The 12,747-nt window shown below is 36.2% G+C and overlaps 1 protein-coding gene across 6 annotated transcripts; it reads right to left on the reverse strand.

The window, feature by feature from the left end:
* Positions 1-597: 597 nt before the first annotated feature.
* plpp-1.1 (Phosphatidic acid phosphatase type 2/haloperoxidase domain-containing protein) lies at positions 598-8,871 on the reverse strand. Of its 6 annotated transcripts, NM_001393048.1 has the most exons (6): positions 8,720-8,860; positions 7,795-8,015; positions 6,398-6,957; positions 5,339-5,446; positions 3,837-4,034; positions 2,595-2,941 (listed from the first exon to the last, which is right to left on the reverse strand). In NM_001393048.1, exons 1-5 carry the CDS (start codon positions 8,784-8,786, stop codon positions 3,872-3,874), a joined length of 1,119 nt encoding a protein of 372 aa, NP_001380219.1. In that variant the 5' UTR covers positions 8,787-8,860; the 3' UTR covers positions 2,595-2,941; positions 3,837-3,871. The 6 variants fall into 6 exon arrangements, with proteins under 6 accessions (NP_001342020.1, NP_001342021.1, NP_872025.1 ...); NM_001355092.3 differs by lacking the exons at positions 2,595-2,941; positions 3,837-4,034 and adding an exon at positions 598-1,264 and having other exon boundaries at positions 8,720-8,871; NM_001355093.3 differs by lacking the exons at positions 2,595-2,941; positions 3,837-4,034 and adding an exon at positions 881-1,264 and having other exon boundaries at positions 6,398-6,963.
* Between the last annotated feature and the right edge of the window lie 3,876 nt (positions 8,872-12,747).

Genomic DNA, 12,747 nt, shown 5'->3' on the forward strand with positions numbered 1-12,747 from the left:
AAACCCATATTTAGCAGTTAGTCATATGATTACTTCCTAGAAGAATAATTTTCCAGCTTGTCAGAGCTCTTTTTCATGATTGTCGAAGGTGTAATAGCGGCCGACACTTCACGAACTTCAGAAACTTCAGACCCATGAACTGTCGGCTGCTTTAACACATAGTAATTTTGCAGCTGAAGTTGTAACTTCTGAAATGCATTTTGTGACATTTTTCATAAAGATTGCTTATCTGATCTGAAAATGAGTTAAATCAGGAGATTATCGTTACATGACGTTCGACTGAGATCTGGCTTGTGCGTCGAAAAATTGGGACAGCTGATCCGGATGATGGAATGCGATGTTAGCTGTGTTGGGGAATTTCTTTACAAGATCTTTCCTGACAGGAGGCTACCTGCGTGCCTACAAGGTTTTTGGGCTTAGATCTTTGACAACATTGATTGCTGCCATAGCTTATCTCCGAGCACCGGTCCTTCTTCACAAAAAGCTCTCAAAGCTTTTCAGATGTGTCATATTCTTGTCCACTTCACCGCCGACAAAATAACCTTTTGTTTGTGGAGCTCAGTGTTGCGGAGCCCAACTTTTTTCCCAGTGAGTGAATCGCAATGAGGCAAGCTTCATCACGTTATCAGTGGACGGTGAATAGAAGGGGATGGGGAAGTTGTTGTGTGAGAGGGGAAATGCCAAAAGTGCACAAAGGTGAAAAATGAGATCAGGGATGTGCGATATTTTGGGCTCTAACACCAAAATTGGTCATATCTCGGTTCTAATTGGTTTTACCAGAAAATGTTCAACTAACAGAAAGTTTCTCACACATTTTTCTATAGATTTCTAGTTGAAAATGCTCTGATATCTTCAATTTGAGCAGAGATATAAGCTGTCAAAGTCGGGTACAGTGTATTAAAAGCGATGGGAGAGGTATCGTAGAATAAAGCTTTCCGTCAAGCTTTAAGCTTCAAAAAAAAAGCTGCTTAAACTTTCAAAAAAAAGCGGGTCAAGCAATGTGTGATATTAAATTCGAATATTATGGGGGAATAAGAATAAGCGAGGATTTGGAAGCAGATCAAATCGGGAATTTTTGTAGGTCACGGCGTTCCGAGAAAACGCTGAAAATCCTACAAAATCCTTATTGGGGGGGGGGGGGGTGTAATAAAAAACGTGGCGAATTAGCAAAAGCATGGTGGTGCTCAGAGAGCTCAGCTGCACGGTGATCGGGTGTTAGACGGCTTGAAAAAAGTCGCGGCGAGCTTCCTCGGTGGATTGGACTCTGCAAAAATTGGTTAGTATTTTTTGGAGGCATCTAATTAGACCAAATAAATTTAGCGAAAAAAACCTAAAATTCTAGAAAAAAGGCCTGTCTCTGCCTACTGTCGGTAGGCAGGCACATGCCTACCTATCCACCGTTGAAATCTTCTCTTCTCACGCATTGTCCGGTTGCAATTCAACTAAGGATATTTTATTAGAAAACTTTATCATTTGTATCACAGACTATATTTTTATACAGAGAACGGAAAAGAAAAATAACGAAAACAAAATTCCTACAGGTCTTCCATGCAGGCAAAGGATGCCTGCCTGCCTTTCGGAAAGGCACGCAGGCAGGCATCCCGATGCCTACACGGAAGGCGCCTTCTCTACTGTTCCTCCTCCTCGAGTGACTGCAGTAGCCACGACGGCTGACCCGATTGAATCGACTGAAAATCCGTAAACCGCCGATAACTGTCGGGGCCGAAGAGGACGCTACTTCGGCCGCTCGTCGCATCCCACTCACTTCGTGCCGTGTAATAGGAGCACGTGTCGAGCATCGAGTCGGGGCGCCAACGGGCGTTACCTACACTGTAAGGGGGCCTTTTTCCAGTTTTTTGCTCTAATTTGTACACTAACATAGGGTCTTAGATGGGAGTACGGTAGATCACATTTACCGGTGCATCCATTTTGAGGGCGTGACCGTTTACACGTGGTGACCGAGTGTCCCATGTCGGTTTGATCTACGTAGATCTACGAGAATCGCGGGAATTTAAACGCCGCAGACTTCTCAACTGATTTCGCATGGCTGAGAACGTGCTGACGTCACATTTTTGGAGAAAATTCCCGCATTTTTTGTAGATCAAACCGTGATGGGACAGCTTGACACCACGTGTTTATGCTCCGCCTCTTTCTTGGTTTTTTTTTGTTTCCAATGTTTCCAATGCTTCGGAATTTGTTAATCCGGAACTATAAAAACTTCCAAAATTGACGAGGCTTATCAGAGAATCGAGCATGTCCTGGAGATCGTTTCGAGACCCAAGGAAGGGGCGGGGCATAAGAGACCACGCCCATAAAATAGGCGGAGTTTTTCAGAGACACGCCCATTTCTTGGCTCTCTTAGGCCAAATTTACAGTAGTTTTTCAGATAAAACTGCAAATTCTACCGTACTCCCAATTCAAAACTTTTAAATTTTTTTGATTAAAATGTGTTAAGTTGGAAAAAGAAGCGGTTCACGAGTGGACAATTTATTATAGTAAGAAGGGTAAGTTGATTTTTCTCTGAAAATTTTGGGATTTTGCAGCATCATCGGGGGGACATCGGGGAAGGGGACAAAAAATATGTATAGAATTTATATTAAAGATGATTTATTTCAATAAAATGCGGTTTGACCTGATCGGGATGCACCATGGTCGGCACTGTGTCCTTTGGATTGGTTTTTCTACAAAATTTGAGAGAAAAATGATATAATGAATTTGATTTTTTGGCAGGATAGGATAAGATCTAAGGGTTCCCAAAGAAGATAATTTTCTTTAACAATGCAAATGAAATTTCAAAAAAAAAACCATAAACCATAATACAACAAAAAAACAAAAAAAGAACACATGCAGGCATGAAAATATGTGTATGTGTGCTCAGTAGTGATCCATGTATCGTTCGTCTTGATAGTTCTTAGAAGCGGGGCCCGACGGTGTCCACAGGCTGTAATCACATAAAAAACTGACAACACTGACGGATAGTATACAACAATAATAATAATAATAATAATAATAATGATATGAGATGAGGATTGGGGGTACTTGTGGACTGTGTGTGTGGAATGGATTTGAGCTATGGATGAAAGGAGGCCTAGGCCTAGAGGCTTAAAGGTGGACTGAAAGGTGGTGCAGTCGAAATTGTCAGAAAACGCCGAAAAATCATAATGAAACTTATTGAAAACTTCTCCAACAAAAAAGTTGTGGCGGGGGTTCAAAAAATAACCCAAATCCAGTTGAAATTTGAAAATTGACCGACATGTCACAGCGTCTGGAAACTTACTTTTTAAAGATCACCGTCTAATTTTGGTAATGCAAGTTAACTATCTTGCGTTTTCAACTCGATTTTGGTCGGTAGAACACCAGATTTGGGAAAATTTGGTAACTTGTACGTAAATCGAGTTGAAAACGCAAGATAGTTAACTTGTATACCCAAAATTAGACGGTGATTTTAAAAAAGTTAGTTTCCAGCCGCTGTGACAAGTCTGTCAAATATCAATTTTCAACTAATTTTAGGTCACTTTTTGAGTCGCCATAACTATTTTTTGAGAAGTTTTCAAGAAGTTTCATTATGATTTTTCGGTGTTTTCAGACAATTTCGAGTCGAATGCAATAAAAAATTTCGAAAATTTCGATTCACCAAAACTTTAAGTGAATTTTTTTTAAATTTCTACGGAATTTGATTGGTGAAATTTTCACTTTTCCCATAAAAATTTTCCGATTTTTTTCTGAACAACAACTAAAACAGGTAAGGAAATATGTAGAAAGAAACGAAAATTCAATCAATAAATCGATAAAACAAACGACACGTCTAGAAGAGAAGAAGAAGAAGCACCACACACTTTGGACGACAAAAAACGACGACACCACGGATCACTCATTTCATGTTGACGACGATGCACGGATCCACTCGGAGCTCCGTTTTGAATGCTCCAGGCTCCGACGGCAATTGACCATTATTAGAGCGAGCGGAGCCCGGCGGGAGCCGCGGAGGTCCGAGTTTAAATATGGGTTGCAATGCGGAAGAGGACGACGACACTCTATATGAAAAAAAACGGGAATTCAAAAAAAAAATCCAAATTTTCCGGGGTTTTAGGAGGTTACACGTGGTACCAGCAGACTGTCCCATTTCGGCTTGATCTACGTAGATCTACAAAAAATGCGGGAGAAGAGATGCAGAGTCATGCTGACGTCACATTTTTTGGGCAAAAAATTCCCGCATTTTTGTAGATCAAACAGTAAGGACGACAGCCTGAAACACCACGTGAGGTTAGAGAGCTGTGATAAGACACGGACCAATATGGGTTTAGTGCGAATGTGGAACAAAAATTAGTTTGAAGGGAAAAAAAAATTTCGGCAATTTCCAGCTAACTAGGCACAGAAAAAGAGGCGGAGCTTCGCTTTGCAAGCCTGCGGCGCGGTTTTGTCTAATTTTCTTGAAAAAAGGTGAATATACCTATAATTTATACTGTTTCCGGTAAAAAAAAGCGCGATGAATTCATCATTGGAAGACAAAACAGCGCCGCTGGTTTGCAAAACGATGCTCCGCCTCTTTTTCTGTGCGGCAGTGCACCGTAATCCACGAGGAGAGATGTTATAGTTTTTGGACCATTTTTGGCAGTTTAGTTGATGTATTTTTCAATCAAAAACTGTAATTTCTCGGAGCTTTCGCTGATTTATTCTACAATTGGCTTTCAAGCTGGTTCCAGAGAGAATTTGTATCGAATTTTTGGAAAAATGACAACTTTTTAACGTAAAATATATGAAAATTTGCGAGAAATAGTCAGAAATCAAGATTTTTAGCCAAAATCTTCAAACAAAAAATCCATAGATTTGAAAATTTTGTGAAAATGGTCAACTTTCAGCCAAAAAGCCGACAATCTTCTCCTCGGGGACTGCGTAAATCGACACAATTTACAACTATGAGCTAGCTACTAAAACTGAGGCTCACATTATTATTTATCCATGATTCTTGAGCTCTCAAGCTTCTTCTTCTGCCATTCGTTTCTGAAAGTGTCGAGAGATGGAGAGGAACAGAGAAAAAACCGAGGATTACTGTAGGGTTACTGTAGAGATTACTGTAGTGTTGCATGCCCCAGAGAGAGAGAGAAGTTAGAACATTTAGGAAATTGCTAGAAATTGAGAGGAATAGAGATATAGAGAGAGGTCCCAGGGAGGCCATTTTCCAGGAAATTGAAAAAAAAGTTTTTTTTTTCGATTTTTTTCGATAAGTTCTGACAATCGGACAAAGCGTGAGAGAGAGGTGGTAGTAGTAGTAGTAGTAGTAGGCTGCCGGCGGAGAATTTTTTGACTTTTTCAAACAAAAAAAAATTTAAAAACTTACAGTCGCTGATTCGCCGGATCCACTTCGGAAACGATGACGTGTTGGGTGGAGACTACGGTATTCGAGCCGTTTCCGTTGGCGTTTGACACTCCGTCAGGACGGTCCATTCTGGAATTTTTTTTTGATTTTTTGGTGAAAAAAATTCCGAAAATTTTTTTTTTGAAATTGAAAATTTCCAATTTTTTCGAATAATTAAAAAAAAAGACACACATTTTCTGAAAAACTGAAAAAAAAAGTTATACTTTTTTTTTATTTTACGAAAAGTAAATTGTCAAAATATTGATTTTCTTCATGAAAAATCCGGAAAAAAACATTAATTTTTCCAAAATTAGTTTAGGCGATATTTTCTAGGGAACATTTGAATTTTTTTTTTTGAAAACCCAAAAAACAACGTTTTTTTTTTAAAAAAAAGTCTGAAAATTTAATTTTTTGTGATATTACGATTTTTATATATAAAATATTAATTTTTTTTTTTAATTGTCTGTTTTGAAAAAAATATTTAGCCTTTTTTTAGGTTTTAATAATTTTTTAAATGGTAATTTAAATGTAAAATTAAGGAAAAAAATTTAATTCGAAAAATCGATTTTTTTTGGCTCAAAATAAATATTTTTAAAAAAACACAATCGAGAGTATTTTAAAAATCGGTGTGCGCCTTTAAAAAAACTACCGTAACCCTTCAAGGGACTTTTTTTTAAAAGATGTTCACATAAAGTTAGAGGTAAAAATCGAATTTCAATTTTTTTTTAATTTTTCGAGCTTTTTCAATTGAAACGATTTTAGTTGAAAAAAAGAAAAATTCAATTTTTGTGTCATTTTTTTGGATAAAAAGTAACAAAAATTCAAAAATATGAGCATTTTCAAATTTTGTTATTTTGAATTGAAAAATTTCGTTTTTTAACGTTTTTTTTTTAATTTTTCGAGTTATTTTTTTGAGGAATTTTAGGGTTTTTCTTCAAATTTCGCTTTATTCAAAAAATTTGAGCATTTTCAAATTTTTCTCAAATTTTTTTTTAAACTTCTAAATTGCTATTTTCCGCTTAAAACTCAATTTCTATGTACCTAATCAATCCAAACTCATTCGACGGTCCACACGACGGAATCTCACGTCTCTTAAAGACCTCGGCAACAAAAAGAGCCACAAATACTCCAATTGCACTTCCCATAATTGCTCCAACCAGTACATCCGACCAATGATGCTTATAGTCCGAAACACGAGTCAACGAGACATAAGCTGCTCCACCGAACAACAGAAATTGAATAACTGGAAGCAAAAGCCGAGAGAATAACGGACGGAATAGGCGAGCCTGAAGGTACAGGGAGGTGAACCAGGCGGCGTAGAAACTGAACGCAGAGTGCCCAGAATAGAAGGAAAGTTGAGCTTCGTGGATCTTCTTAGTGTCGGTAGTGGTGCACTTGAAATCAGTGATATAAAGATCAGGTTGAGAGCACGTCTGATAGCCAATATCCGGGCGGCACACATCCATAAAGTGTGGGCGTTGACGTCCGATCGTGTACTTGGCAATGTCGACCATCAGTTGATTGAAGCAGACGCCGACGAAGAAGTAGCCGATGAAACAGTAGAGACGAACGACGAGACGATGGACGGAGTGATTGCGTACCTGAAACTTTGGCAGAATTTGGATTAGCCATTAAAGGGGCGGAGTCTAAATTTGAATTTGGGGGTTTTTTAAATTAAGGGTATGAGTCTAAAAATTATTTTTAAAAAATTTAAAAATCGACTGAAAATGGCCTGAATGGACCCGGAACGAGGGTGTCGGTTTTTTTTTTGATTTTTTCAGAAAATCGAATCGAAAAATCGAAAATTTTTCGTTATTCGTTTTTTTTTTCGATTTTTCAAAAATTAGCCTAATATTTTGGCCGTTATTCTTTCTTTTAGAAGAAATTTTAATGTTTTTTCTTATCAATATAACAAAATTAGATTAAAAATCATATTTTATGGTTAATTTTCTGAGGTTTTTTTTTCGATTTTTCGAATTTCACCAAAAAACATTTCTTTTTTTATCTGTAGCTTTTTTTAAAAGTGAAATTCGAATTTTCAAAATTAAATTTATCGCGTTTTGCCTAAAAAAAGACTATTACGGGAGCACACAATTCTGAAAATGCGTATTGCACAACATATTTGACGTGCAAAATATCTCAAACTACAGTAATTCTTTAAATGCCTACTGTAGTGCTTGTGTCGATTTACGCGAGCCCGTATATCGACACCATTGATACAGTAGTCGTTTAAAGAAATACTGTAGTTTGAGATATTTTGCACGTCAAATATGTTGTGCAATACGCATTCTCAGAATTTTAGAAAAAACTGCTTCTCCTCGGGGAGTACACGACGGCTGCGTAAATCGACACACTTGTTTTTAAGCCAAAATGCTCATTTTCAGCCGATTTTTGGGCTTTTTAAGCTGAATTTTCAATATTTTTTTAAACTCCCGTACGTGATAAGTCTTGAATTCGGTCTCGCACTTCTTCTCCCAGGCAAGCGTTCGGAATAGTTCGGTAGCCAAAATCAAGAGAATCGGAATCAGGAGCCCGACGACGATGAGCATCTGTCGGGTGACTTTTGAATCACGGAACGGATAGCGAATCGATTCATCATCACAGTAGAAACCACGACGGACTGGAGGAATGAATTCGTGGAAGACGTACAGGGGAATCGCTGAAATTTTTGGGGGATTAGCATTTTTTTTTTTCGATTTTTTGAAATTAAATTTTAAAATTTTATGCATAAAAAACATTTTTTGTAATTATTTTAGATTGGAAAAAAAAACGATTTAAAAAGGTTTTTGATTTTTTTAATTGGAGAAAATCGATATTTAAATTTAAAAAATCGATATTTAAATAAAATTTCCCCAAAATATTCTGGGGAAAAAACGGTTTTTTGAAAACTATTCGAATTTTTTGGTTTTTTTCCATTTTTTTTTCAATTTTTTGATTTTCAAAAAGTTTTCGTTTTTTTTTCAAATTTAAACCAATTTCAATTTTTCTCTTTTTTTCAATTTTTTAAATTTAAATTTGAAAATTTTACACTTGAAAAATTGGAAAAAGTCGATAAATAGAAACATTTTTTGTAATTTTTTTTTGTTGGAAAAATCGATATTTTGAAAAAAATTGTTTAAAACAATTTTTTGAAAATTTTCGGTTGTTTTATTTTTAAAAAATTTAATTTTTCTTCTTTTTCTGAATTTTTGACTTTTAAAAAATTGAAAAAAAGTGATTTAAAATGGTTTTTTTGAAAAACTACTTGAAAATTGATATTTTTTGAAGAAAAAATCGGTTTTTTTAATGTATCGAAGTTTTCAAATTTTTTTTTCGAATTTTTCACTTTTTTCTTGGCTTTTTTCCATAAATATTTTTCCGCACCGATAAGTGTGAGCACCAGGAAATCGCAGAGCACACGGCTCATACGAATCGTGTTGTTGTCGCTCATTTTGTCGTCGTCGTCACCGGCGGCGGTCACGGGCGGCTGCGGCTCAATGAGCTTGGCTCTGGGGTCCCAAGTGCCTAAAATTGTTAGAGATTAAGCTTGAAATTTCAGCAGGAAACGGGTGGAACGAATATTTCAAAAAAAAAGGCTGAAATTCAGAGAAATAGCATAAAAGAAAACGAAAAAAACTCGAAATTTTTCAATTTTAGCTAAATTTTTTCTTGAAATTCCTCCAAAAACGAGTACTGCCAGACCAATCAGCGTCTTCGAGCTCCGCCCTCGTTTTCTAATTGGTTGGAAAAGTGGGCGGAGAGAGAATCGCTGAATGGTCGTGCAGTTCCAAATTAAAAAAAATCGCATTTTAAAAGTCAAATTTTTAAATTTTTCGTGGTATGCCGAAATTTCAGACTTTTTCGGTTGTTTTAAAGAAAAAGTTAGATTTTTCAGAAAAAAGAAGCTGACATTTCCAATTGTGAACTTAAAATTTAAAAAGTAGACTATTTACTCCCCCGAAAACAGAATAAAAGTTAATGGCGGGTGGTTTTTCAACTAAATGACTTTGACATTTGACCAACCCTTTTTCCCCCCTATTATTTACTTTGAAAATTAGCGATGAGTCATAGGGAGGGGGTCAATTGCGAAACGGAAAAAGAGAAAAATATGTGAGAAATACTGGGAGAGTGATTTGATTTGATTTTTGATTTGTGGAAATTCGAAATTGAGAGAAAATCTTTTTTTTTTAATTCGAAAAAACGAAGAAGTCGATGCACCATGAGACAGCGAAAAAGAGAAAATTGGGCGGTAAAATTTTTTTCAACAAATTCGGCAAACTGCCGATTTGCCGGAAATGTTTAGAGGGATTTTTCACGGGACGGAAACACTCAAAACTGTTCCTTTTTGAAATTTTTCCGTTTTTTTCTCGATATTTTAATATAATTTGTTTACTTTTCAAAATAGATGTAGGAACATTCGGAGGATCCGTACAATTTTGCCGATTAAAATTGAAACTTCCGAAAAAAAAAGTGCAATATGACAATTTGCCGGAAATTTTCAGCTCCGGCAAGTTGCCGTATTTCTGTCAAATTCAATTCTGCAAATCGGCAATTTGCCAGTTTGCCGATTTGCCGGAAATTTTCAATTCCGGCAACTTGCCGGTTTGCCGGAAAAAATCATTTGCTGTCTGGTTTCACCCCTGGTTCAAAGTTCAAAAAAAGACCAATTTTCAGGTAGAATCTCAAATTTTGCCGACTTTATAAAATTGGAAAAGCTGCCAAAACTTGAGGCTCTAACTGAAAATTGACCTTTTTTCAATTTTTTAAAAAGATTTTCAGGACATTTCACTAGAAAATTGGTGCTTGTGGGGGTATTTTAAGTCTAAATTATACTTTGTAGATTTACGCAGTTGGTGTACTCCTCGAGGAGAAGTCTGCAATTTTTAAGGCAAAAATGCGCGTTTTTCGACCGTTTTCGCTAATTTTTTTTTGTATTTTCAATGGATCAGCTCAAACCAACCTAAGCCAAAATTCGCCAGCCTAAGATTTAAAACTCAAAACACCACAGAAAGTGGCAATATTTCCTCGTGAAAACTAAAGTTACTGCTAAAAACACAAAAAAAGGGTCAAGAAGTCGATTGTTGGCCGGCCGCAATACAAAACACACACACACTCTTGTGTGTCTATTGGGTAGAATGATAGTGAGAAAAAGAGAAAAGTGTAGACTAAAACCAGTTTACATCAATAGAAAATAGAGAATTAGAGAGAGAGAAAAAGGGAGTATTAGAGTCGTGAGATTTGTGTGTCCGTGTGTATGAGTATGAAGACAAACTTTCTCGTCGTTGTTCGACACGAGTTAGTTCAATATATAACGGAAAATTGACTGTTTAACCAGCAATCTAACTGGTTTGAAAGTTTGTTTTGAATGGGGATTTTCCCCAAATCCGTGGCGATTGCCGACGAGGATTTCTACGGAATTCTACAAAATTCTACAAAAATGAGCTTGTGTGGCAGTTATAGAATATAGACTTAGCCTAAGTCGACGCCTTAGTCCAAGCTTAAGCCTACGTTTAGGCCTAAATTTAATTTAAGTTTAGGCCTAAGTTTATTTTAAGCCTAAGCCTATAAGTCTTAAAGTCTCGTATTTATGAAAGTTTAAAATTTTTGGTTTCACGAAAATTTAAAAAATTAGTTATAGAATATACATACATACTGCAATCCTAAGCGTAAGCCTAAAAGCCTAAGCTTCTGCCTAAAGGCCTAAGCCTAAGCCTGAGCCTAAGCCTAAGCATAGCCTAAGCCTAAGCCTAAGCATAACCAAGCCTAAATAGCTAACGCTCGCCACTGACGCCAAAGCCTAAGCCCAAGACGAAAAGACGAAGATGATTTTTTGGTTTAAAAATTTTTTTTTTAATTAGAAACAATTTTGAGAGTTTACTAATTCTCTTCCGCTTTTTTTCTTATCACAATTGTGATCGCAACGTAAAATTTCAAAGTTATCAGCCAGAAAAAGTGTTGAAAAATTTCAAATTACCCCTTTTTTTTCGGAATTTATCTCATAAAAATGGGGATTTTTAAAATAAAATAGGTGGAAAAATCATTAAATTTTATCCTAAATTTTTATCCTGGAGTTTGAAAAAAAATATCGAAAATAGTTTCAAAAATGGAAAAAAAAATCGCGGAAGAATGAAAAATCCAACTATTAAAACAAATTTCCCTCCAAAATTCGAACTCCGCGACCAATCAGCGTCTCCGAACTCCGCCCACCCCTGCTGATTGGTTGGAAAGTGGGCGGAGCGAATCGTTGATTGGTCGCAGTTTTAAAACTTGGATTTACATTTTTTCGCTATTTTTCTCGCTTTTTTCGTGGTTTTTCTGAATTTGAGTCAATTTTTGAATATTTTGAAGCAAAAATCGTAATTTTCTAGCAAAAATTCAAAAGTAAAAAGGAAAAAGTGTCTCCGCCAACGCTTCGTCATCCCAAAGATATGTTGATATTTATCATATCATTCAGAAAAGAAATAAGGCATGGGAAAATGAAGAAAAAAACGAATGGAAAACGGCGAGGAGACCCCGAGGGAGTGTAACGAGACGACAAGCGGCACCGGAGAGGGAGCACAGACGTGATTCAGACGCAGACGGCGGAAGAGAGTCCAATGGATGTAAACAGGGAGAGAAGAGAAGAAGGGAAAAACAATGGGGTCAAGAGAGGTGGGAAATTTGAAATTTATATTTTCTTGCGAATTTTTTTTTTCAATTTTTAATTATAAAAAAATGTATTTTTTTGAAATTTTTCAATTAAAAAAACATACAATTAATTTAAACCAATTATTTTTGGAATTAACGGTAGTTTTTCTTTTTTTTTAATTTAAATGCGGAAGTTTTGCTTTAAAATATCCAAAAAAAGTCTGAAAATCTGCAAAAACAATGAAAAAGTCGACTTTAAAAACGCTTTTTTGTTTGAATTCCCGCCAAAACTAGACGACCAATCAGCGATTTGCTCCGCCCACTTTTCAGCCAATTAGATAGAGTGGGCGGAGCTCGAAGGCGGTGATTGGTCGGCGTTTTTTAAAGTGAATTCTTCATTTTTCTCATTTTTTTTTTGGATATTTTAAAGCAAAATCTCCATCTGTGCCAATTTTTTCCAGAAAATGACTAATTTAAATCAATTTAATTCAAATTTCTTCAATTTTTTCGATCATGTGTCGATTTACGCACGTTGTGTACTCCTCCAGGAGGAGATTTTTACAGTTTTTGACAAATTTTGCTGATTTTTTTTGGATTTACCATTAAAATCGTCAATTTAATCCCAAATATGAAAAGAATTACCGAAAATAGGCAAAAATCGAGCATTTTGCCAAAAAACTGTGAATTCCTCCTCCTCGAGGAGTACACGAGCTGCGGAAATCGACACACCGACCTGTTCAAAAGAAAAAATCGATTTTTTAATGGAAAAATGAAGATTTCTGGTG

The sequence above is a fragment of the Caenorhabditis elegans genome, chromosome II (genome assembly GCF_000002985.6).
Source record: "Caenorhabditis elegans chromosome II".
NCBI lineage: Eukaryota > Metazoa > Nematoda > Chromadorea > Rhabditida > Rhabditidae > Caenorhabditis > Caenorhabditis elegans.

What these genes read in the sequence shown, in the direction of transcription:
- plpp-1.1 (NM_182225.6), bottom strand. Translation starts at nt 8,786, where the DNA reads ATGAGCGACAACAACACGATTCGTATGAGCCGTGTGCTCTGCGATTTC. An exon ending in CCTGGTGCTCACACTTATCG is followed by an intron (nt 8,016 to 8,719) that starts GTGCGGAAAAAT and finishes CAAAAATTTCAG; the next exon opens with CGATTCCCCTGTACGTCTTC. An exon ending in GATCCGGCGAATCAGCGACT is followed by an intron (nt 1,831 to 5,338) that starts GTAAGTTTTTAA and finishes GCCCCCTTACAG; the next exon opens with TGTAGGTAACGCCCGTTGGC.